Raw genomic sequence first — 26,935 nt, 5'->3', positions numbered from 1 at the left:
TTTTATGTTGATGTAAAACTTTGTTCATGGAATATATTGACAAGGGCTTCATTACAGCAATAAGTACTAATATAATAACATGTGTTATAGGTAGTTAATGAAACATCCAAAATAGGGAAATTGGTTTACAAAATATTGCCAACTATAGGCAGTCAACAAAAACATACATAATGAAGTAGTTTTACAAAATATTGTCTACCACAATCAACAAAAACATACATGATTAAGTCTTCAAAATATATAAATATCAGTTGAGCACTTCAATTAATGTTTGTTGTGGCTTGGCTGCTTGGTGTGGATTGTGTAACTGGTGTGGCTTGAGTGGTTGTAGCAGAGTTTGCCCTTCTGTAACTCTGTTCTTGCAGCTGCCTTTGGGTAACTGCAGATCGACCCTTCCACTTTAGTCTAGGTGGTTTGAACCTAAGTTCAATGTTGGTAGGGCAGAACTTATGAGTGTAGAAGGATTGTGTACCACTCTGTCAGTAGTTTCAGACTGCACAAAAATAAAATGTTGTGAGTGAGGGATTATGTAGTAAACCTTATATGTTGATTTTGTAATTGAGTGGAAATACTTACCCTTTGTGTAACAGTGCCACTTGAATCAAATAGCACACCATATCCTGTTGTCTTTGGTCTCTTAGACCCTACATTTGCACCACCTCTTCTAGGCTCATTGGTCTTCCTTTTTGGACCTCCTGCAACATTAGTTGATTGTTGTGTACTTGGATCAGTGATTGGTGGATTGAAGGTGCCACTTTCCATAGTTGAAGGTGATGTTGCTGATCCAGCTGTTGTTGATGATCCAGCTATTGGTAGATGCACTTCCAACTGTTGCTGATGCACTTCCAGCTGCTGGTACTGATGCACTTCCACCTGTTGCTGTTGATGAAGCATTTTCAGCAGTTTCACCTCCAACTGAATTAGTTCCAGCCCTTCCCCCTTGGTTTCTCTACATACACATAACATAACTATCACTAGTAATTGAATTCTTTAAATATTAGTAACAAAACAAACATTAATACTTAATGCTGATGGACAACCTTTCTTGTTATGTCCAAGAGTCTTGCACAAAGAATATCTCATTTGTCTCCCTATCCTTGTACCCTTCCCACACTTCTTCTTTGGTTTATCAGCAGCTTTTCTCCTTTTTTTCTTTGGCCTTCCTGGCATTGCATTTATAACAGGTGGCTCAATAGCTGGCAGTGTACTTTTTGGCCACAAATTCATACTAGTTAAAGGTTGAATGAATCTGCTATATGCCTTAAGGTAGGTATCCTTTCTATACCAATGGTCAACATATGGCTCAACCTCATAGTTCTTATAATGCATTGCTGTAATTGCATGTGCACATGGAATTCCTTTGAATTGGCATGATCTACAAATACAGGAACACCTCCTAAAGTCAACAACATGTTTATATGGCCCATCCTGGATCTCATACCATGTTTCATCATTAAATTTGACTTCACATTTGGCTGCCCTTTAAGCATTCTCTCCAAGTATTTCCATAGTCATGGGTGATATATCACCTACCCATTTTTCAGAAAACTCTCTTATGATATTCATCCTCTCCATACACTTGATTCTAATTTCCTCTAACATAGTAATGATAGATTTGTGCCTAGCTGCCAATAACCAACTATTGAATGTCTCACACATGTTGTTCTCCACTGCATCACACTTACTATGTTCTTTGAAGTATGCCCTACACCATGTTTCCTTGTTGTATTTCAGTAAGTCTTGAACAATCTCCCCCCAGCTGGTCCATTTCATCCAACTTCTTGCTAAAGTAAACTTCAAATGTAGCTCTTGCACACTGCCATAATTTTTTCCTTCTTTCCTCACCAGGCCAAGTTTGCTTCCAATTACCCAGATTTGTCTAGCACACCATCTCTTCTCAGCATTTGGCAATAACTGAATTATTGCTAGATGAAGACCCTACAATCAACAACATTATATTGTTATAACTTAAACATAAATGAAAACAGATTCTAATATTTGAAGGTGATAGGATGAGAAGTTATTACCTTCACCTTCATCTGATTCTTCTATCTCTTCATTTATATCTGCCCCTTACCCTTATCTTTGTTATTTTCAGTCCTATTTATATCATAGTTGTGAGGTGACACATCAGCCCTAGCATTTAACCCACTGTCATGCCCATCTGTTTGTATAGTGGGGTCTAGTTCAGTTATGTCCTCAACAAGAATAGGCTCACTAATTTTATGGACAATACAAACATCAACAAAGTCACTACCTTTCAATGTATTAAGAAACTTTAACACATCAACACTGTTTTTAAAATGTAATAGCCACCCCTTTTGTTAACTTTGCATCCAAACAAATCAACTTCTAAAAATCCTAAGTCACTAGCAAACTTGTGAAACAACATAATATGTAGCTCATCAACATCAACTGTAGCTAATTGAGGACAAGTTAGTGGATTTGCATACCTTAGGTCAGGGTCCGATACAAAATTACCATTGTGGTGGATTTGTAGGTTAACTAGGCTTGAAGCATTTTCTTTTCATACCTGCAAAGTAACAAAAAAGACAGTGTTATCAATGACTATTTGTTATCAAAAGTTGCACCTTTACACAACTCCATAAACAAACCAACAAAAAAGACAGATTTTTTAAGTAAAAAAGCTTTCAAGATTCCTTTTCCGTCCCTACAATACCTTATAATATTCAGAAATACTCTGGTGGGCCATTAAAAAGGAAGAGTGGACCACTAAAAAGAAAGAGACCCAACAAACTTCACAAAAAAATGCATAAATCTAAGATGAAATTCTACTTTGATAACAAAAATCCAAAACACTAAACGGAATAACCAAATATGCCATTACATGCATGATACTACATTAAAAAGGATTTTCACTCTAACATGTAACAAAACACAACAAAAGCCCCACATATTAAGGGAGAATAAATAACAATTACGACCTAACCCAGCCCTTCCCCTTAAAACCCCTAAACAGAGCAAAAGCCCCATAAATTGAGGTAAATGAAGAACAATAAAGACAAAATATGAACAACAAATGAAGAAACTTACCCCACAAACTTCGATAACAACTATACAGATGAAAATCCCGACAACAACGACGGAGAAGAGAGGAGAGACTCGCTGTTGTTCGATACTATCTAAGCCCTAAGTACGCGGGTAATTGTAAAATGAGTGGAAAATGTGGGTTTGGGGGGGGGGCAAATAATCCTTTCCTGATTTTTTATCCTATGTGGCTATAATATATGACTTGGAGCCTATGTGGTTTTATTTTATTGACGTGGCGTCCTACGTGTTGGAGATTGTATTACACGCACTGGCAGCCTCCTTGGATAAGCGTTTATTATTCACGTTTTGAATGAGTATAAGTGTTCAATTGGCAAATATCTAAGTTTGAAGACCGGCATGACAAAATGGTACAAATACAGATGTCATTTAGGCCATTCTGCCATACTTCTTTTTTAAGTTTCACCTGAAAGCTGATTATGCTTTGAAAACACCGAGTACTTGTTTAACGAATTCACATATACTCCCTTGATAATACACAATTTAATTGTTTAAGGAATCTAAGATGTTAATATGAACTTCTTTTATTTACAAGTAGCAATATAAAAAAATATTAAATACAAGGCAGACAGTTAGTTAACATATATAATTGATCGATAAAATAAATCTAACTACTGTAATTTGTAAAGTTGTATTATATTACGCGAACTTTACTCCTATCTTGTCCATCAAGTTGTATAAGACTGTTAAATATTTACGCTGGTGTTCACAACACAATATGTTCATCTATTATGATTAAGTGATCCAATGAAGTGTGTATATACATATATATATACTTACTATATTAAAAGCACGAAGGCCCTTAACGAAATATCGTTCGCCTTTTTTACCCCTTTAAAATATAATTAATATTAGACAAAATAATTATTTGATTATCCTAATATTTAGGACCTAAAAATTCATTAAAATTTGGTTATTAAATCTTTACTTATTTAAATTAGGTACCTAAAATATAGAACTTTAAATTGATTAAAATCTTACCTTAAATAAATAATTAAGAAGTTAATTATTTGGATCATTAATACAAAATTTGTAGCCGTTCTTTTGAAGTAATTTCTATACGCAATTGGAAAATGATAGTACTTTATCATGATGAACAAAATAGTTTTTTAACATCAATGAGTAATTTTTTAGAGGAATTTTTTTTATTTTCACTTAGTATTTGCAACAAATATATTAATATTTTAGTAATTATGTAATAAATAAAAGTAAAAATTACTAAATATATAGGAAAATAAAGTTTCACTTAATTTTGTCTTCTTCAATCAATCCACATTATTATAAAAGTACGAAACTTAAATGCAAAATTAGTCGACCTTTTTATCATATAAAATAAATTTTACATTGGATAGAATTAATGCTTAATTAATATTTTTAATATTTAGGACGTTAAAGTTAACTAAAATTTTAATTATTTTTTTTTTATTTGAACTATATAAGAACTCCTAATATTTAGGAATGTAATCCCAATAAGATTATTTATATAAGTTGATTATATTAATTTTCACAAGAATAGTTAAGGAATTGTTATTTCACCTGGAATAATAATAATCAAGGTGACATTAAAAGTCTTCCACTTCAAGAAACTAAGAGATGAAAACTTAAAGCAAAACTCTGGAGCTCACAATTATTTTCAAATTAGCTAAAATTTTAAAGATATAAGGTGAATAATGTCAAAAATATTAGCTATTTCAAACTATTTTTTTTAAAATGTTAACAAAACATTATTCCAAAGGTGTTGTCATAGAGTTTCATAATTTTTTACCGTGTCGATAAATCTATCTAGCGGATAGATATTGCATGCAATCGCAAATAAATATCAAATTACAGATATATGGCTAATATATATACCTATCATTATTGATCTAAGGAAGTAACGATGTTTATTAGTATGTATAATCTCTCTATCATGATAATGACTGAATTTATCTCTCTATCATGATAAATCTATCCCTGACGAAAGTCCAAATAATAGAGTAGATATGTTCTTTTATTGAGTTAGATTAATGTTCATCATTTTTTCAGGAATTTGAATTTTTTTAATTTTCATTTAATAATCCAGACACTTTTGTAAATAATATCTATGTAATTTTTATAAAATTTGTATTTATTGATATAAAATATGCGCGCAACACACGTACTCTAAGATTGGTATATATCTATATCTATATTATTATAAAAGCATGAATACAATGTCGGTTTATAAAAATAACCTTATAATATTAAGTATAATAACTCATAATAAAGGATACAACCGGAATTCTAGATATAAGCCTTATAATCCTGTTAGTTTTAGGATATAATACTACACGTTAGGAATCCTACATGATTACTGTAACGACCCAGCCGGTCGTTTTGAATAGTACAACCCTGTTTCCCCATTTACTACTAAATTCATGCTTTACAATCGTTAAATGATTCGTCGGGGAAATTGGTTTGGGCCTGGTGTGGTTTTGAAATGAATTGAGACACTTAGTCTCTTAGTTGAAAGCTTAAGTTGAAAAAGTTGACCGGATATTGACTTATGTGTAAACAACATCGGATTCGAATTTCGATGAATCCAATAGATTCGTACGATGATTTTGGACTTATGCGCATATTCGGATTCGGATTTGGAAGTCCATAGGATAATTCGGCGCATTTTGGCGAAAGTTGGGAAATAGATGATTTTTGGAAAGTTTGACCGAGAGTTGACTTTTTGATATCGGGGTCGGAATTCGATTCTGAAAATTTGAACAACTCCATTATGTCATTAATGACTTGTGTGCAAAATTTGAAATCATTCCGGATTCATTTGATACGTTTCGGCACGCGCTTTGTAAAAGGAAAAGTTTGAAACACATAAGTCCGAATCGAGGTGTGAATTGTAGTTTCGACATTGATTGGCATGATTTGAAACTCCGAGTAAGTCGGCATGATGTTTTAGGACTTTTTGATATATTTGGTTGAGGTCCTGAAGGCCTCGAGTGGAGTTTGGATGGTTATTGGGTTTAACTTGGGCATTTCAAGAATGTTTCGATGTCATTATTCAAGAATAAGTGGTATCACATTAAGCAAATGAGTTCCAAATTCAGTTTTGATTGAAGCATTAGATCTGTATCGAAATTTCAGAGCCATAGCAAAAAGAATCGTCAAATTCGGACATCGTATGAGTGCATTTTCGTATGCGGGAAAAATAATTTTCCATCGTCAGCGCCCAGGGTAGTGTCGGGCGCTATCCCTAGCGCCGGGATCTGCTTCGCTACTGGAATCAGCGCCACAGGCAGCACCCGAATTGTAAAAACTCAATAAAAAGGGGGTCTTTGGCCATTTTTGACAAAACCATAGTTGGGGGAGCTCGTTTTGGGCGATTTTCAGAGGCAAACTTCACAAATTGGACTGGGTAAGTGATCTTAACTTGATTTGGTCCCTTATTCATGAATCTAACATTATTTTTAGCACTTATTTCATGATTTGGGGGATTGGGATAGAGATTTTTCCCAAAATTTGATTTGAGATTTGGCGGTCGAGTTGATGTCGGATTTTGGTAAAATTTGTATGGTTGGACTCGTGGTTGGATGGGGCTTCATATTCTGTGATTTTTGTCGAGTTCCGAGATGTGGTCCCCACGGGGGATTTTTGGGTTAATTTCGGATTTTTGTTAGAAATTAGTAGTTTTATATGGGATTAATTCCTATAATATATATTGAATGAATCTAGTTAATTATGGATAGATTCGGGACGTTTGGAGGCCGATTTGAGAGGCAAAGGCACTGTAGAGTAGGATTTGGCTCGGATTGAGGTAAGTAACGGTTATAAATCTGGTCCTTAGGGTATGAAACCCCGGACATTGTGTCGTATGACTATTTTGGAGGTGACACACATGCTAGGTGACGAGCGTGTGGGCGTGCACCGTAAGGATTGTGACTTAGTCCGTCCCGCGAGACTATGAAATTTATTGGCCTACTGTTTAATACATGTTCCCTTTGTTTTCATAGAAATTGACTGTACTTCATGTTAGAAATCATGTTTAGGCCTTATGTGATCACTGTTGAGACCTGTAAGGTCGTGTACTTACTGAATTAGCTGCTAATTGTTGTCTTGTACTCAATCATAGCTTTTATTGCTTATTATGTCTCCGTCTCTTGATGTTCATTGTTGATACATGACATTACCTCTGTTTAGGCTGTTTATATGATTTTTGAGAGCCCGAGAGACTGGAGAGATTGATGACTGAGTGAGGCCGAGGACCTAGTTGTGAGGTTATTGATATTATAGCACGTGCGTTGTCTGTGTAGATCCAGATATTATATTATAGCACGTGAGTTGTCCGTGCAGCACGTGAGTTGTCCGTGCGGATCCAGATACTATATTATTATAGCACATGAGTTGTCCGTGCAGCACGTGAGTTGTCCGTGCAGCACGTGAGTTATCCGTGTGGTTTATAACGCTTGGGCTGAAGGAGCCCCTCCGGAGTCTGTACACACCCCCAGTGAGCGTAGGTACCTACTGAGTGCTGAGTGAGAGTGCCAAGTGCTGAGCGACTGGGAGAAATGAGTGATTGTGAGGCTAGAGAGAATGGGAGGACAGAGTGGTTGTTATTCTGAGAAAATACATTTACTTCATTATTATTGCATCGCAGATGTCACATCACTGTTTTGAAAATTATTGGAAGATATTATTTACTGCTCAATCAAATTTGATATCTGGTCTATTGAGTACATATTGATGTGACTTAAACTGTTAAATTGAAAGTATGACTACTCTTATTTGAAAGTTATTGAGATAATTGTATTTGCATAGCTCGTCACTACTTCTCAGTTCCTTATTTATTTATGTTACTTACTGAGTTGGTGTAATCACGTTACCTCATATACCTCATGTACAGATCTAGACACTTCTGGTCACGGCGGTTGCTGATTGAGGAGTCAGACTCATGAGACTATTGAGGTAGTTGCATGGTGTTCGCTGACCTTGACTCTCCTTGCCTTTCATGTTGTACTGTTTTATATTTTCAGACAGTGTTTTATCAGTCGGATGTTTTTATCATTTAGATGCCCATGCACTCGGTGACACCGGATTTTGGGGATGGATTGTTTAGTACTTTTGGAGTTATATTCTGTTCTAAAAGGTTTTATTTAATATTAACTGCTTCCGCCTTTATTTAAAAGTTCTACTGTGCTGAGATGTTGAGTTGAGGCTTGCCTTGAACCACGATAGGCGCCATCACGACGGGTGAGATTTTGGGTCGTGACAATTACCTTTAGGAATCCTATTAGTATTATTATTTTCGGGAGGTCTAATTCATATAAAAATGAATAAGTAAATATCTTTAGTCATGTAATCCTATTACTATTAGGATGTACTTCTTAAAAATTTCTATTACTAATTTAACTTAAAAACGTATTATAATGTTCTATTACTAATTTAATTTGAGAATGTATTATATTGTCCAAATTTATTTAGAACAAGAAGAGCCTACATTATTATAAAAGTATAAATACAATATTAATATACCAAAATAGCCCTAAAATATTAAGCGAAAAAACTTATAGGGAAAGGACATAACTGTAATAACTTATTTTTTGGACAACAATACCTTCTATGCTAATTTTAACATTTAAAATTTTATCTATTAAATTCTTATTAAAAGTATGTAGGAAAGTTGAATAAAATTAATTTCATATGAATCCTCTGTATTGGCAATACATTACCACCCTATAATGTCCAATACCAAGAAATAATAATAATAATAATATTAAATGGACCGCATAAAGAGTTGAAATTGACAATATTTACCGTGAAAATGGTAACAACAATTAAATTTGTAAATGGAATTCTAAAAATACGTGATCTATTTTTATGCTAGTTGTTAGAGCAGATGATGCTAAGAATATGAAGTTTGACGATAAAATACAAGCTAAAACGGGGCAATGATCAAACCGAGGAGCCTGCTGCCCTGGCTTCGGAATGGTCGATGGAGGACCTCGAGGTCGATATCTAGGCTCGATCTCGAGCTATGGGGGGTAGCCGGGAATGGGATAACAGTTAAGATATGATTAAACAAGGATCTTTATGACCAGTACCAAGCAATAAATGAAGAACAAGTGAGCGAATAATAAAAGCTAGAGTGGCCTCGAGCTAGTAAGAACGGGCAAGTAAGAGAGAAGAAAGAGAGACAGAGAGATATTATTGATCTTGTGGAGGAAAATAGTTGGAGCAACATCCGCCCCTTACAAAGTAGTGTAGGTTCCTTTTATATAGGAGGGGAACCCGGTTATAGTACAACATACATTAATTGTAACGTATGGAGATGGGACGGCGAGATGCGACGCTTCGGCATAGGCTCTGGACAGGACGGCTCTATCAGATTTAGTCGTGTGCCTTTGGAGCTTCCCCTTCTGCTCTAGCCTCGACCTCCATCTTCTTCGAGTTGGGCCTCGACGATCCCCGAGGGAGGGGACTCGGTCGTGGCTCCACATCCTCGGGGTCTTGAGGCATTCTTCCAAAGTGGCTTAATAGAGAGGAATTAAGTCCTCTAATTTCACCGCATACAAATAGTCTCCGCGTTTCCCAGAATGAAGCGATGGGAAATGATTCTGACACCTGACTTCATAAGCTTCTTACGGTGACGTCGTACCAATGACGCAACCTCTGGCATGAGTTTTTGTGGCAACCGGGATGTCCCATGGATTTGTGTATTTTGACATCATTCAATGCACTGTCAATTACCGTCCTCCAAGGTGAATGTACCGCCGTCGATTTGGTTCTTCAAGAATGCAGTAATTGCGCCCTCCAGTCAATATTCCAAAGCCTCGAGTTCTATGATGGCGTTGAAAGCTTCCCGAAGCCTGACTTCTTTTTTGGCAGAGATCCTCGAGGTCGGGCACTACCTCTAGCCTGGAGACAATGCAGTTGACTCCATAAGGCATGACTTCTTGTCGATGGATGCCTCTGGGTTCGGTTACCACTCCAGGATCTGCATCGAGGCCGTTGGCCTTCCGGGGCTTACCATGGATAGGCGAATCGTCGCTGCTTCTTACATATATGTGGGGTGGATTTTGTTTCCTTGGGAGATCTCATTATTCTAGATAGTTGTCCCTTCGCCTTGGCATCGGGTCCTTCATCTCTTCAGGCGCAAAAAGCGTTGGAGCACGTCTTTGCCTTAGTCTGTCAATTTCACCATAGCCATGGCAGCTAGTTCGGGGCCGACCCGACAGGGAGGGGAGAGTCCCACTCCCAGTGTTTATGATCCGCGGGAGTTCACTCTGAAGACTGTGTCTTTGATAAGAGAGGAACATCTGGGGATGGTGAGGAGATACCGGGATGGAGCGAGGGGATCGCGCTGCAGGTGCTTTCCCCGGATGAGAGTATTACGAACTCTGCTGATGGATTCTTGAACGCATACCTATATCACTTTGCATTTGGACCCCTTGACAGGGTCGTGTTTGATTTTTGCTTGGAGTATCGGGTTACTTTGGCATAGATACATCCGTCGTTTTGGCGAGTGGTGTCGATGATGAGGTTCTTTTCAGAGAAGGTTGGGCTTGAATTCACGCTCAGTCACCTCGTCAGGTTGTACCGGCCCTTCCATTACCGAGGCCTGTTAACCTTGCGGTGCCATTCATCTACGCCTTTTATTGTCGATGACGAAGAAGATGGGGACCTAGAGTGGGTCAGTCGATTCGTCCGGGTCCGGACGACTGATATTATCCCCGTGGAGCTCTTGACATTTCCCAAAGGATGGAATTACGCGCGTGAGTGGGGTGTCTTGGGCTCCTTTTGATTTGCTCATAGTAAAAGCCAGTTGGATAATCGTGTCTCTTCCTGTTTTGCAGCAACTTTATGGATGCCGGGCGAAGTTCTCGATCTACCCAGCTGGGTCTGGAGGTTGGCGACCCATTCGACTTGCGATGAGCATAGGTGGTGAGCTGTGTTCCGCGACAAATGGGGAACAAAATGCCAGGGTATGCGCGTACGCTGCTCCTACCTTTGCCTTCATATATTTGGGATGACATTTCCATCTCTTTTATATACCGGTTTTGCCGTTGCAAGTATCGGACGGTTCCTTGGGGCGAGGTTGTGCTCCTCCGGAGAGGGGAAGGAGTCGCCGGCCCCCGAGCTGAGGAATGATGGCGATAAATAGGATTTGCACCCGCAGTGTGATGGAGCTTTGAATGGGGCTCAACGGGCCCGTATCTTCGAGGAGAGGACATTGCCGGAGCCTGATGTACCCGGAATGTTTGACTCCTGAACGGTGGTTCCTTCAAGCAAATGTGCTTTGCCCGGGGTTGATTCTTCCAGGGCCGAAGGGACAGGATCGACAGGGATGTGCTCTGCTTTTGAGGAAGTCCGTCGGCTTCACTTCATGGTGAGTTTCGGTGCAGTCTTTCTGTATTTCGCGCCTTCCTTTCTTTATCGAGTTTTCCTTTTATAGGCCTTTGATAGGCTCAGGTCTAAGCTGCTCCATCATGGAGCCAGGCTTCGGAAAGCTCTGGAAGAGGGTGAGTCCCTTATGATCCTTAACGAGGAGAAAGAGGTTGAGTTGATGCACTGGCGATATGAGGCGTGTCAGAGCTCGAATTACGAGAGCTTTTTGATAGAGCAGGTAACCTTCTGTAGCACACGCTTCGCTCTCTTTGACATGATATCTGATTTTTAACCAGTTAGTTCCTAAGCATGGTTTTTAAGTGTGGTAATGCAGAAATTAAAACAAGTCCTATAGACAGGTTCTCTAAATGCAGAGTTCAATATGTAGATTTTAGGTCCTATAGGCATATTCTCTAGAAGTAGATCTTATAGGCATGGTATCTAGGTGCAGAGTTAAACATGCAGAACAACAGATCTTTTAGGCATGATATCTAGATGCAGAGTTAAACATGCGGAATTTTAGGTCCTATAGACATGATATCTACCATTGAGCATGCATAATTACCCAGCCCCTTTTCACTAGCCAAGTCCCAAATATTTATTACAAATTATTACAAAACTGAATAATGAATTACATCAAGGAAGTATAAAAGAAAGAGTTACAACCAGAGGAAGCCTGATTCTTGTCTTCCTCTCTGAGTTATGGAATAAACCACCTCAAATGTCATTGTTTCAAAGCCTTTCTTAGACTTGAGTGTGTCAAAGTTCCCTAAGAGTCTCAAGAGGACCCCGGACAGTGCTCACACCTAAGTTGCATAACCAGATAGAGATGAGTGCAGTGTGGAAGGGCCAGCCCTTATGTGTCCAAGTTTAGAGAGAGCTCATGGGTCCCAAGAAAAGGCTCACATAAGAGGGGCAGAACTTAAGTCTAAGAATATGGTGGAAATGCAGAAGCAGAGATTTGTTTAAAAAAAGGCAGGATTGAGAATAGTAAGGGATACGGGTAGTTTAAAAAAATAGTAGTAGTAAAGCACATTATCAGCAATTGCACATAGGGGAAGGGGTTTGGGAATACATTGTAGATGGCATACGACCCTGAAAAGGGGTTAAATCTAGACATGCACAACAATAAGTGAAGCTGGAATGCCCATAAACCAGCCAAAAGACATAACACATAGAGAGGATATGAAGCATATGTCCCAGGGAGGCTCAGGTTTAGGTCATGCACAACAATGTCTGATGCTAACATGCCCTCAACCAACCAAAGAATACAAACACATAGGGGACGGGGGTTTGGGATTCATAAGTAACTAACAGAGTTCATTTATAAGGGAAATATTAATTCAGAAAAGGAAAGGCAGATTATAGTATGCTTAGGAATGAAACTCGATTAAACACAAGCAGGAAACAGGCAAGAGTGCAGGAAATAGTAAATAAACATGTTTTTGTTGATGCTGAAGATTAATCAGAACATACCAGTAAAGAAGCAAATGCAAAAACAAAAACAGGCAAATTTCCTCAGCCTAGCCTTGGCTTTCAGTCGGCTAGATAAGGCAGCAACACAAGCAGTAACAGAGAAAAGAGAGAGAGAACTTTTAGTGAAGTGTGTGTTCTGAACTCAAGTGTTCGTATTCCTTGTGTTCGTGTCTTTGAAAGAAGAGGGGTGCAGGGTATTTATAGCTTTTAAAAACATGTGAGAAATAAGGTAATAAGTAAAGTTCAATACAAATATGGAAATAATCAACAGTCAGAATCAATCAACCAAGTGATTTCCCTTTAATTGAGGAATCACTTGGCTAACAGATTCAAAATAAGGAAAGAAAATCAGTTTGTAGGCGGATTGATTATTGCCATAAAAGAAATAGTAAAATATTAAGTAAGCAATCGAGTCTAAATACAGAACTATACTTATTTTGGGAAAGGATTCAGCAAGGCAAAATAATAAAAGGAATCAATTAACCTTGACAGGCGAGTGAAATTAGAATTCGTAAAAGAAAGGTTTTGAAATCAGTTACGAGATTGAAGATCAACCAAGAAGTAACATGCTTCTGCACTTTAGTATTTAAACAGGGTGAGCAGGGACACCAGACATGCGAGGCCAAATTCATTGGCAAAAGAGACAGCATACAGTAGTAGTACAAAGTTCAGTATATAGCAAATATTCGAAGCATGATAGTCAAATAGGTCAAGTCCAACTGAAGCAATAGTGGAGAAAAATAGTGTATCAGAAGCATGCAATGGTCCCACAGTAACAGATGAGAAACCTTTTGAAAAGTTAGGGTTTCAAGCATAGTCGAGTTTTCAAGATAGTAGAAACCTAGAGTCAGAGGAATCACATAAAGGAAAAAGAGAACAAAGAACTTCAAATTGAGTCACGTATTCAACTGAACAGTTTCAAACCCAAAGACATAGTTTTTCTCAACTATAGCAGAGCTTAAAAGGTGATAAATAAACAAATCAGACAAAACTTATCTAAACAAGTACTCGCTTGACAAACAACCAAAAGAAATTAGGGTTTTTAGCATGCTAACTCAGATAGAAAAACAACATGAGCAAAACATAGACATGTCAAAAATCAGAGAAGAGATTTGAAATAACTTAACAGGAAAACCCTAATCGGGAAAGATAAAGAGTTTTGAAAGCAAAGGTAAAGAAACTTCGAGAAAAATGATTAAAAGTTCAAAGAAAGCATAGATCTAAAATAGATCTGAAAGAAATTGGAAGGTCTTAGAGATTAGGGTTTCAGAAGAACCCAAAAGCAACGAGAAAGGCCTTGAAAGTTACCGATCTAACTAGGAAAGTCAAAGGTCTGACTCGAATGGCCATGGCTGGTCGGAGAAAGGTCAAAGATGACCAGAGAAGGGCCATGAACTAAAATCGAACGAAGGCTGGACCAGAGTTCTTCATAGTCTGGCCTTGAAACCATAAGGACGAACACATAGGAGCCATGAAAGGCTGGTACAGGTCTCCGATGACCTCAGAAGGCCATGGATTAGGTAGATATCAAGGTGGATTAGGGTGGCGACGGCTAGGGTTTAGGTGGTGTTGCAGAGATAATTGAGATAGAAGGGATTCAGGGGCGACGGTATGTGAGAAATGAATTAGGGTGAAGGGGTCATTTGGGTTAAAAGGGGAAGGGGGTCATAGGAGTCGTTGATCTAAACGATCAACGGCTGGGATTAGGTAGGAGTCCGTGTGGGTCATTTAATTTGTTGAGGGTCGGGTATGAGTAGGAATTGGATCGGGGTAAATTGGGCTTAAATTGGGGTAGAATTAGGCTACAATTGAAATGAAATCTGGCTAGATTTTAAATAGTCATTTTCCCATTTATTTAATAAAAATAGTAAATCAAATTTTGGAAATAAATTGAAAGTACTAAAATGATTTATAACATATAATTATCAATTTTAAAATACTGGATTTAATTTTTATAAATGTAAACGCAATTAAATCCTAAAAGAGGCTAATATTGCAATTATATGCAATTTAGCTTTAAAAATACTAAATAAATTTGTAAAAATATGAAAAAATCATCTTGGCTATATTTTAACATATATATAAGAATTCAATAAATGAATCACCAAAAATGATAATTTTGGAAATTATTATTGGGTATTTATGAATAAAATAGGGGAATAAATTGGTTTAAAATCTTTAAAAATTAAGAAAAAATAACAAAACATTTAGTCATATTTATATATGCATGCATATGCTATTTTGAAAGTATTTTACATATTAAAAATATATAGAAAAAAATTGGGTATCAACAACCTTGTTGGGGCTTTATGAGCTCGGAGTTCCGACCCTAGGGTCGTGCGGGTGCCAAGTTGTTGATGCTAAGTCTCCGAGTACTTTGGGACGCATTTGGTGGAGGGATCCCTACCGAGAGTATGCTGAAATCCGCTTTTTGGAGTGTGAGGTGCTTTTGGTGGCAGATATCCTTCGATCCATTGGTGTAGCTGTGTTGTTGTGTTGTATAGGTCTTTGCTAGACCGAGTTTGCTCACTTGGGTTCTTATGGCCTCGTATTTCCAAGTGCGTAGTGATTGGAAACAATCCCTAGATATTTAAGGTACCCCCGATGTTGGTGACACTGGGAAATTTCCACGTTGTATTACCCGAAGGCTTTGTAATTTTGGAGTTTCGACCCGGAGGCCATCTGAGCGGCAAATTGCTGGCGTCAGTCCCGAGTGTTCGGGGCATTTTTGGCGAGAGAATTGTAATATTTCTTTGTGAAGGCGTTTATGACAAAATATATTCTTTGATTGCTTGGTACAATAGCACACGTATTTGCCAACGGGAGCCTGACTATACAGACATGGTTTTATCGACCATTTGGCCTGGTACATTGCTTCCCTTTTTCGAGCTGTAGCTTTCTGGGGGAACACCCCTCATTGCTCAAAAGGTTGCCTACAAGAGGAGACTTGAGTATTTGCGGAGTTTTCCTTAGGCAGCTCGCAGTCGTTGCCTCGTTAAAAACCTTGCCGGTAAAACATCCTTCTTTTGGGACAAAAACTCAGTCGAAGGAAAAGAGTGCAACGGGTGCATTTTTAGAGCCTTTAGGTCTTCAGGTAGTGCCAGTGCTATGATAGCTCCGGCTGGGTGCCTGCACAAGGGTTAGTTCTGAATCCGAAACAAAAAAGAAGATGGTCGTACCTTGAAGTGAGATGCGCTGGCGATGCCTCAGGATTGATTTGTTGTAATTGCCTGAGATGAAGATATGGCATAGACTTCCGCTTTGTTTTGTCAAGTTCGATCGAGAGTGAGACCCGATTCGTCCTTTGGCTTATTTGGGGGCGGAGGCAGGAACGTTGGTACCACGTCATGTATTGCGAACATTTCCTTACCGCATGTCGTTCCCCGTAGACGATTTTGATCCCGTCCTTTGTTGGGAATTTTATCATCTGGTGAAGGGTTGATGGAATTGCTCTCATGCAGTGTATCCATGGCCGCCCAAATAATACGTTATACCTCATGTCTCCCTCGATGACATGGAATTTGGTGTCTTGAGTCGTGTTCGCCACGGTGACCGGGAGGATGATTTCTCCTTTCGTTGTTTCGCTTGCCATGTTGAATCCGTTGAGGACCCGAGTGGTGGGCACGATTTGGTCGAGCAACCCGAGTTGTTCTATTACCCTCGACCTGACAATATTGGTCGAGCTACCTGGATCCACGAGTACACATTTTATTTGAAAAGAATTTACAAAGAAGGAAATTACCAGGGCGTCGTTATGGGGTTGAGACAGGGTCTCGGTGTCTTCTTCGCTGAATGTGAGGGCGTCTTCGAGGATATATCCCCGAGTCCACTTTTCTTTGGTGATGGATATTTTTGTTCTTCTCATTACGGGTTCTTGCGGGGCATCAGTGCCCCCCATGATCATGTGGATGACGTGTTGCGGCTCGTTTGCCTCGTTCTTCTTGGTTGCCTCCCTTTCTCGGAACTGATTTTTGGCTCGATTGCTAAGAAACACTCAGAGATGTCCTTTGTTAAGCAGCCAAGCTACCTTCTCTCGCAGTTGATGACAATCGTCGGTCCTGTGACCGTGCGTGTTGTGAAACTCGCATACTAAGTTGTAATTCCTAATTGATTTACCACCCCATGCTAATGTGTTGCTATGTGGCATCGTTTGATCATGTACAAATTAAAAAAAAGAAATAAATTTGATTTTTTAAATTTATAGGTGCACCTATTGGTACTACGTTTCGATCGATCCTGGCTCTGTTGATGAGCCCTCGAGGGTCCTGTCCTCGATCCACCCTCCGATCGTTGCTGGGTAGGTTGCGCCTCGGGGCGTTCCTCCTATCCTCGAGGTATGGTTGATACCTTTCTTTGTTTGGCTTTGGTTCCTTTTCTAAGAGCCTGTTCAGGTATACTGAGCCCGAAGGGGCTCCCAACTAGTCATCCTCGGCTCTGATCTTCGATTGGTACCGGTTGTGGACGTCCGACCAGGTCACGGCCGGACACTCGATCAGGTTTTGTTTCAGCTATTTTGAAGCCACCGAGCTTCGTTCGTTCAGGCCTTAGGTGAAGGCCTGTACTGCCCAGTTGTCGGAGGCTGGCGGTAGCTCTATCCGTTCCATCTGAAAGCAGGACACAAATTCCCGCAACATCTCGTTCTCTCTTTGCTTGATTTTGAAGACGTCAGACTTCCTTGTTGCTACCTTGATGGTTCCGGCATGCGCCTTTACGAAGGAATCTGCTAGCATGGCGAATGAATCTATGGAATTAGGAGCCAAGTTGTGATACCACATCATAGCTCCCTTTAAGAGTGTTTCTCCGATTTTTTTTAGCAATACAGACTCGATCTCATTACCTTTATATCGTTGCCTTTTACTGCGCAGGTGTAGGCAGTAATGTGTTCATTAGGGTCAGTGGTACCGTTGTACTTAGGGAGTTCCGGCATCCTGAACTTCTTTGGAATGGGCTTCGGGGCCGCTTCCTCGGGGAACGACCTTTGTATAAACTTCTTCTAATCGATGCCCTTGAGGACCGGGGGTGCACCCGGGAAATGATCGACCCTAGAGTTGTAGGTCTCGACCTTTTTATCATTGGTCGCTATCATGTTCTCCCCTGACTCGATCCTTTTGGTGAGGTCCTCAAGCATTTTTATTATGGCGGGGTCGGCTACCGATCCGTTATTGCTCGATCTCTCGGGTACTTGTTCGGTTGGGGGAGCTGTTTCCGGCGTCACTGTGTTGGGAGTCTTTGGATGACTTTGTAACTGAGTGATGGCCAACTATTGTGCTTGCAACATTTCAAAAATAACATGAAGGCTAACTTCCTATTCTTCCCGGGCTGAGATTTTTTGGGCTTCCTATCAGTCGCTATGCCTTATGCTTCTGTCGGTGTGTGAGGTTTCGTCGACCTGTGAGTCCGCGGATGCGTCATTGGGATTCTGCGGTTGCGTTCCGGCAGCCGGGGCAGCCACGTCGTTTTCCCCGTGGTTTTTGAGATTGTCTTTCTCGATTTTGTTTACCGAGCCAGACATTTTGACCTGAAATCAAGAGATCTTGGACAAGAAAAAGTGTGAAAGATAACTTACGTTTTTGTAACGAAACCAGTAAGAAAATAATCACTATTATTTTTAGCCCCATGGTGGGCGCCAAACTGTTTACCTTGAAAATGGTAATAATAATTAAATTTGTAAATGGGATTCTAAAAATACGTGATCTATTTTTATGCTAGTTGTTAGAGCAAATGATGCTAAGAATATGAAGTTTGACGATAAAATACAAGCTAAAACGGGGCAATGATCAAATCGAGGAGCCTGCTGCCCTGGCTTCAGAATGGTCGATGGAGGACCTCGAGGTCGATATCTGGGATCGGTCTCAAGCTATCGGGGTAGCCGGGAATGGGATAATAGTTAAGATATGATTAAACAAGACTCTTTATGGCCAGTACGAAGCAATAAATGAAGAACAAGTGAGAAAATAATAAATGCTAGAGTGGCCTCGAGCTAGTAAGAACGGGCAAGTAAGAGAGAAGAAAGAGAGACAGAGAGATATTATTGATCTTGTGGAGGAAAATAGTTGGAGCAACATCCGCCCCTTACAAAGTAGTGTAGGTTCCCTTTATATAGGAGGGGAACCCGGTTATAGTACAACATACATTAATTGTAAAGTATGGAGATGGGACGGCGAAATGCGACGCTTCGACATAGGCTCTAGACATGCCGGCTCTGTCAGATTTAGCCGTGTGCCTTTGGAGCTTCCCCTTCTGTCACACTTCCTTTTTACACACCCGAAGGTAGATATAAGGGAGTTTTTCCAATTTAAGTGACATTATTCGAAATGAGATTATTTATTCAATTTTATTAAGAGTCGCCACTTGGGATGGTTTGTTTTCTGGTGTCCCAAGTCACCGGTTTTATTTTAAATCCCAAATCGAGGAAAATTTGACTTTCCTTTTGAAGTCTGCGAACCAAAAATTCTGAATAAGGAATTATGTTAACCCGAGGGAAGGTGTTAGGCACCCCCGGATTCCGTGGTTCTAGCACGGTCGCTTAAACCATTATAATTGGCCTATTATCTGATTTTAATACATGTTTAAACCTATGATTCAATTTTAAATTATTAACCGCTTTTAATTAATTTTAGAAAGATTCAATGTCATCTAAAACACGTCTTGAACCACGTCACATAAATACACTCGCGGTCCACGATGCATTTTATCTAACGTTGTTGAGATTTGGATTTGAGTCACATAAATTCACACCCGAGTTTAAGGAAATTAATTTAAATTACGTGCCTAAAGCAACTACGTACTTTTGAGTTTGCGAGGTCCATGGAAAATTCAATTAAATGGCACGCCTCGATTTCTAAAGGATTAAAAATAATTAAGTGAGGGCCATGAGTTTTGAGATTTTATTTGACATGGTACGCCTCAATTTATTTAAAAAGGAAGTATTCAACTAAAGCCAACCACGGATGTTCATAATATTTTCTTTCTAAGATAACTTGAGATTATTTCAAGGCCAAGAGTTATGGAATCATTATAAAGAAGCATGAAATAGATTAATCGGTCATGAAATGGTGGGCTAACTACATGTGTTTGAGCAAAATTGGGCCAACATATGCATGAATGTGGATAGGTGACGTCCTTATTCTTTTGGCCTTATAGCATCAAATACATCTTAACTTACTCACGAAACAAAATTACTCCTTTTAGCCCAATAAACTAATTGTCCAAGGACTTGACTCAACAGATAACGGTCCATTTCAAATTCTTATAGGCAATTAATACTAACAAATCTGACCAAAGTGAATTGTAGCCATGAGGGATAAAATAAAAAATGTAGACAAAAGAAAAATTACGACGTCATTCATCATCGTTATATGAACAAATATAATCTAAAGAAATCACAAAACATGGAATCTAATTATAAATAAAAGATGTCAAAAGCAGAACATCTTATGCTTAATCAAAATTCAAATATTATTCCAGCTAAAAAAAAGTATTTTCCTGAAATAAAGAACAAGGAAAGGATAGAGAATGAACCTTGAAATTGAATCTGAATCATGATTAATCAATAATTTTGACAAGCAGAAATAGACAAGACCATGGACTAGCCCTCAGACGGAGTATCGAAACTTGCCGGCAAACTCGAAAACGGACAGAAACAAACCAACTCGGAGCTAGCGACCTGCGAACGGGCTTTAACGGAACTCAAACTCAACTGAAACGCCGTTGTTTTTCGACGACAACCAAAGAACGAGCAGAAAAGCAGAAACTCCTCCTCACTGTTGTTGCTCTCGTTTTGGAATGGAGGGAAAGCAGAACGGTGAGATCGTTTTTTGTTGTCAATGGCGCTGAAACTCAGAAACTTCTGAAGCTTTCTTCATGTTTTTTTAAGAAGAAAAGACAACCGATGGGGTGGTCTTGTATTGAGAATTTCGGCAGAACTTTTCTTGTACCTCTAGGGCTCTAGGCTAATTTCTTGCCTTAGGTCCCTAGGCTTTTTGGCCTTTTTAGCTTTTTCCTTAGCGTTCTTTTTTGTATTTCAGCTCTTTTTGTGTTTGTATCTTTTTTTGCTTTTTTTTTTATCTCTTTAGAAAATGGCGGATCTCAAGGTCAACAAAAACGACGCCTTCAGCTTTTTCCTTGATTCACTCGATGAAGAAGAACGATTTTAGGCGTCATTTTCTTGGTCTTCTTTGATTTTGGAAGAAGACAAAACGGCGGATCTAATTTTTAGGGTCTCCCCTATTTTAGGTGTTAGATACTATTATATAGGGGTAGAGATTAGGTTAGGGGTATGAGCCTAGGAAGTATGGGCTTGAGAATTATGGGCAAGGTCCAAAATTAGGCCTAAAAATGGGTTGCTCGAGCCCAAGTTTTATTCTTTCCCCGCGAACGAGATTAAAATACGACCTCATTTATCAAAGTCCTACTTAAGTAAGATAATTATTAAAATAAGACTGACTGTTAAAACAAAACTATTTTTGGTATTTTTCAAGATTAAAAATGACTACAAAACATTAATGAAACTATTTTTTGTAATTTTTGTTTTCTTGTAATAAAATAAAGTAAAAGAGTAAAAATGAGTTGAAATAGCTATATTATGCCTAAATTAAATATTTACGTACTAAAATATGAAAAATCTTGGGGAGGGTCAAAAATCACATGTCTACAACGACGAGATGCGACGCTTCAACATAGGCTCTAGATAGGCTGGCTCTGTCAGATTTAGCAGTGTGCCTTTGGAGCTTCCCCTTCTGCTCTAGCCTCGACCTCCATCTTCTTCGAGTCGGGCCTCAACGATCCCCGAGGGAGGGGACTCGGTCGTGGCTCCACGTCCTCGAGGTCTCGAGGCATTCTTCCGAAGTGGCTTGATAGCGAGGAATTAAATCCTCTAATTTCACCGCATACAGAGAAAAAGATACCCCACGTTAATATATTTTTATTTTATATTTAAAATATTTTCCTACTCAAATAATATTTTTTTATCAATTTTTCATGTAATATTGAAAAATACTCAATTATTAAACAACAACTAAGAAAATATTTAAGAATATAAATGTGTGATAAAGAGAAAAAAATAGTTGGTAAGAGTCAATACCACTAATAATTCTACAAATATAACGATCTAAAAGTGAAATGTCATATTAATCTTTTACTCATTGAAAATAAATTTATGGTGGATAAAATTATAATTAAGATTAACTATTTAAAACAAGAGATGAACTAATATTAATATCTGAAACAACATAAAATAAATTATTTTTTATGTTAAAACCAAATAATTAAAATTTTAAAATAATTATTTAGCAAGAGAATCCAATTCAATTATTTTAAATTCATCATATGAGTAAAATTTTTATTCAAGTTTTTTTAAAAAAATCTTAGAATACATAAATGTATTCCATAAAAAGAGCGTTAGAACACAAAGTAAAAAAGATAGTATATTATTAAGAATCAAAATGCTATACAAGTGTCTGAGGAAGCACAATCAAAGCTAAATCCTAATAAGAAACAAGCTTTCAAGACTATATTATAAAGAGTCGACTCTGGTATAACATGATTATTCTTTGTAGATGCCTCCGATTGAATCGAAATAATATTTTTATGTCATGCATTACTTGCAAATATCATATTAAGAGGCATGACACTATTAGCAATAATAGCAAGTGGTATACCAACAATAATTTTATTGTGAGGCCACATACTTTAGATTTGATATACCTTTTCAAATAACTTAAATAACCCTCACAAATTTAAGGAATATTCTTTTAAATTTGTGTGAAAATAATTTTTAGTATGTTTATGTTTTGCAAATATAATAAATAAAGCACAATGACAAACATCCTAAATATGGAGCTATATTTACCGCAATATATTTTCTTGTACGAACAATTGTATGTTGTACTTTCAAGAGGGATATCCAAATCGACAACAAGAGTTCTGGTTAAGGCAGAGCAACCAAAACATTTGGAGGAAACATATACAAAAAAAATTATCCACAAAGAAGTGTTCGTTAAGATATCATTACATTAAATACTATTAAACTATAATACATAATTATCTAACTAACATGACAAAATTGATTATTTGTGTAAGTTTTGATGATGTTCTTTTATTTTAAATTTATGTATAATGTTAATGTAATAATATTTTTTGGCATTTAGATGATTGTTGTATTATTTAACATAAAATTTCTCTCATTAATTAAATTTTATTGTTCCTTCATATAAATAAATATTTAAATCATCACGTACCATTACTAACGTACAACGCACGTTCATAGATACTACTCCCTCCGTTCTAATTTATGTGAACCTGTTTGACTGGGCACGGAGTAAGAAAAAAATGAAGACTTTTGGAATTTGTGGTCCTAAACAAGTTCAAATGGGGTCCAGAGTATTTGTGTGGTTATAAAAGCTTCTCATTAAAGGTAGAGTTGTAACTTTAAGCTAAATTGTTACCAAATTTAGAAAGGGTTCATTCTTTTTGGAATGAACCAAAAAGGAAATAGGTTCACATAAATTAGAACAGAGCGAGTAGTATATATATAAATTATATTCAAACACACGCGCATCTATTGAGTTGATATAGCCACTGAGTACGAGTAAGCATTTACCCTAGTAATATCATCATTCATTAGTTGAACATTTTCAAAAATTTGGAACGTTCCCTTGAGAAATATGGTCCGTCTATTAGAAATAGCTCTTGTCCCACTTTAAATAGAAAAAGATTTGCAACGTCTAGCTCAATTGATTTGTAGAATAAGCGATAGGACAATAGTTTATTAAAATTAGATACAAAATTATAATTTAACACACACTTGTGTTTGGACGAAAAAAATCATCATTTCACGCGAAATACTTCTCAAACAAGTTTTTTAATATTTCAAAGTCACATTATTTATAAAAATATTAAACTTTAATATTTGAAAAGCTAATGAATATGTAGGCGTTTGAATATTTGGTTGAAGTTGGAATTTTTTTTGCTCAAGTTAAGGTTAAAAATATAAATATTCATTAAAAAAACTCATCAGCTAATTATTTTCTAATAATATTATAAATATTTCTCGGCTAATATTTGACAATTAGCCTAAAAAGGTCCCAATAATCAGGACAGAAAAAGAGGTAGTTCACGTGAAACGGGTGACATGAACCATAAGTTGTTGTGCCGATAAAGCAATCTGTGGCAGCTATCAATTCCTATGAAACGCACTCCAACAATAGTCCTGCTTCGCTCTCTTTGCACTGCTTTTTCTCAAACTCTGCAACTATGGAGAGTGCAATTACAGTGACACGATTTTCCAGTCCATTACTTAGTGGGAGTTGCTCTCATCACCTTAAATCCTATTCACTTTTCAACTCAACACTCATTTTTCCCAAATTGTCATCCCTCAAATATTCTTTTGCGACAATTTCACCTGCTCGTTTCATTGTCACTGCCTCCTCTTCACCATCATCTCCTTCTACAACAGTTGCCGAATCCCAGGGTATCGAGGTATCTAATTTGTTCGAAATTTCTATATATAATGTGTTGATTTTATGTATCTAATGGAAAATTGTAGCTTTACTATTTGATTTGCTTGAATCGCAGATTAAATCTGTTCCTACAAAGCCTATTGAAGGTCAAAAGACCGGAACTAGTGGTCTACGCAAAAAGGTGTTTTTTTTCTTTTTCTTTTCTGTTTATTCAAATAATTTAATGCATACGATTCATTCTAATTGCTTTTGCTTCTTTTTTTGTTTAGGTTAAAGTGTTTATGCAGGAAAATTACCTTGCAAATTGGATACAGGTATGGTTCTCTCTGAACTTGTAGTGATACTGAATTCCAGTGTACTCAACTCTGTGTAATTGTTTTACAATGTTTCAATACAGGCATTGTTTAATTCTTTGCCACCAGAGGATTTTAAGAATGGACTGTTAGTCTTAGGAGGTGATGGTCGATATTTCAATAAAGAAGCTTCACAGGTAGTGGTTTTGTACATAATCTCTGTGTTTCATGTGTATCCTGATACCTGAAGAACTATTTGTTGTTTTTTGATCCCTAATGCATCTTAAGCTACAATGCAGATAATCATTAAAATTGCTGCGGGTAATGGTGTTGGTAAAATATTGGTCGGCAAGTGAGTGCCCTAAATTACACTTTTAGCAGTCTACATGTTCATCATAGCATGAATGAATTCTTCAAATTTCACATCCTAGTGATATTATTGCTTGAATTAAGCTTAAACTTTCAAAAAGAGGAACTTTTTAACTACAGTGAGTTTTTTAGCACTAATTTTGTTACTTTTTGTACTGTGAAACTTAATCCTGCCACTTTAATCTGTTTTAATCAGTTCTCTATGTTTTTGTGAAGATGGAAATCCTCTTACTCAATCTTTATGTGCGATATAACTTTGAATTGCCTTGTCTAGATTATAGTCTCCATGAGCCATCTTTTGTTGCAATCCATCCTTATTTGTTCTAAGAGCCCGTATCCTTCTACTTTTTATTTAAGTGTTTGTATATAGCTAGATTGTTTCATTTCTTTTTCCGGGTTCCCTTGTTCCGGCGTATTTCTCTGCTTATTTTTGTGTTCTTATCCAAAAAGTGAAAAGAAAATAGTTGATATGTATATATGAAGAATCTCTGTTTGGCAGGGATGGTATATTGTCCACACCAGCTGTTTCTGCTGTTATACGGAAGAGAGAGGTGACAATTCTGTTTTAATTATCTTATTTGCTTTCTCTTTGCTATTTTTGAATGACACTTAAAGCTAATCCACAGGCAAATGGTGGATTTATAATGAGTGCGAGCCATAACCCTGGTGGTCCTGAGTATGATTGGGGTATCAAGGTAAATTTCTACTCAGCAAATCATGTACTGGAAATTGTTCTTAGCTGTCCCATTGGCTGCTAAAATATACAGTAGAAGTTCGTTATCTTTTTTAAAAAAAAAAAAAATGGTTCCACATAGAATTTCCTGGATATGACTGATTTCTGATATTCAACCTCTCTAAATAGGCTACTCCAAGAACTTAGCGTTTCTGATTATCATTTTCTTTTTTCAGTTCAATTACAGCAGTGGCCAACCAGCACCTGAGTCTATCACGGACAAGATCTATGGAAACACTCTTTCTGTATGATCCCCTCCGCTTGCGCTAAATAATATGCTATGCTATTTTTTGATTTAAATGACTTCTTGTAGCTGGGATACAACACAAGGTTCTTAGTGCTGTATGTGCAATTATGCATAGACGTGTAGTGTAGGTAACTGAAAGAAACTGTTATGGTTCATTGGTAAATGATTCGGCATCTGAATTCCTTGTTTCATAAGGGCTATGCAGATTTCTGAAATAAAAATTGCCGACATTCCTGATGTTGATCTTTCTCAACTTGGAGTCACAAAATATGGAAATTTTAGTGTGGAGGTGGTTGACCCTGTGGCTGATTATTTGGAGCTAATGGAGGTGAGTGGCTGAATTTTTTTTTAAATGCACTCCATAATACTATCTATAACTTAACTGATAATGTGCAGGATGTATTTGATTTTTCGCTCATTAGAAGTCTTATTTCGCGACCAGATTTCAGGTGTGTCACTTTATGTTTTGCCAGTTATGAAGCATTGTTTTACTTTGTGCTTTTATGTACTTTTACTTTGCTAGATCATATTTCCCCTGGACATTCCTCGGAGTTTGTTCCTCCATAGTTTCATATATTGTTGATTTCTATTAGCCTGTTCCCCAAATAGATGACTGCTGTGGTAGACGCACTTCTCTTCAAATATCTAAACTTATCTAATTTCTTTTGACAAGATGATAATTAACTTCAATCACCTAATATATCCTGAACCCTTTTGAAGCGGTGATGACAATGCAGTATGTGAATCTGGTTCTGCTTCGAGCGTAACTATATCCATAGGTGAAATTTGGAAACCTTAACTTACAGTAAAGGATAATAGGAGTTTTTAGATTCTGCTGAGACATCATAAGTCCTTTGTACGTAATTATCATTAGTCACATGTAAGAGAAATGTAGAATATCGACTTGAATATTTATAAGGCAAAAGTATTTCATAAGCTC

At 37.5% G+C, this 26,935-nt stretch overlaps 2 protein-coding genes across 7 annotated transcripts in view; one reads left to right on the top strand and one right to left on the bottom strand.

Annotated features, from left to right (window-relative positions):
- Nucleotides 1-203: 203 nt before the first annotated feature.
- LOC107761863 (uncharacterized) lies at nt 204-21,130 on the bottom strand. The gene is made up of 5 exons (XM_075255291.1): nt 20,416-21,130; nt 2,454-2,533; nt 1,041-1,938; nt 577-949; nt 204-493 (listed from the first exon to the last, which is right to left on the bottom strand). The coding sequence occupies exons 4-5, from the start codon at nt 892-894 to the stop codon at nt 401-403; spliced, it is 411 nt and encodes a 136-aa protein (XP_075111392.1). The 5' UTR covers nt 895-949; nt 1,041-1,938; nt 2,454-2,533; nt 20,416-21,130; the 3' UTR covers nt 204-400.
- A 2,833-nt stretch (nt 21,131-23,963) lies between these two features.
- LOC107761864 (phosphoglucomutase, chloroplastic) overlaps nt 23,964-26,935 on the top strand; it is a 29,127-nt gene continuing 26,155 nt past the window's right edge. For all 6 annotated transcript variants that reach the window (XR_012710680.1, XR_012710681.1, XR_012710683.1 and 3 more), the window contains exons 1-10: nt 23,964-24,372; nt 24,469-24,534; nt 24,623-24,667; nt 24,751-24,843; nt 24,946-24,998; nt 25,515-25,566; nt 25,642-25,710; nt 25,925-25,993; nt 26,201-26,323; nt 26,392-26,444. Coding sequence is in view for 1 of the 6 variants with exons in the window: in XM_016580155.2 (XP_016435641.1) it covers nt 24,148-24,372; nt 24,469-24,534; nt 24,623-24,667; nt 24,751-24,843; nt 24,946-24,998; nt 25,515-25,566; nt 25,642-25,710; nt 25,925-25,993; nt 26,201-26,323; nt 26,392-26,444 (848 nt within the window). In the remaining 5 variants the exon portion in view is untranslated. The remainder of the gene's footprint in view (nt 24,373-24,468; nt 24,535-24,622; nt 24,668-24,750; nt 24,844-24,945; nt 24,999-25,514; nt 25,567-25,641; nt 25,711-25,924; nt 25,994-26,200; nt 26,324-26,391; nt 26,445-26,935) is intronic.

Source organism: Nicotiana tabacum, chromosome 6 (genome assembly GCF_000715075.1).
Source record: "Nicotiana tabacum cultivar K326 chromosome 6, ASM71507v2, whole genome shotgun sequence".
Classification (NCBI taxonomy): Eukaryota; Viridiplantae; Streptophyta; class Magnoliopsida; order Solanales; family Solanaceae; genus Nicotiana; species Nicotiana tabacum.
This window is presented reverse-complemented; position numbering and strand designations above follow the sequence as displayed.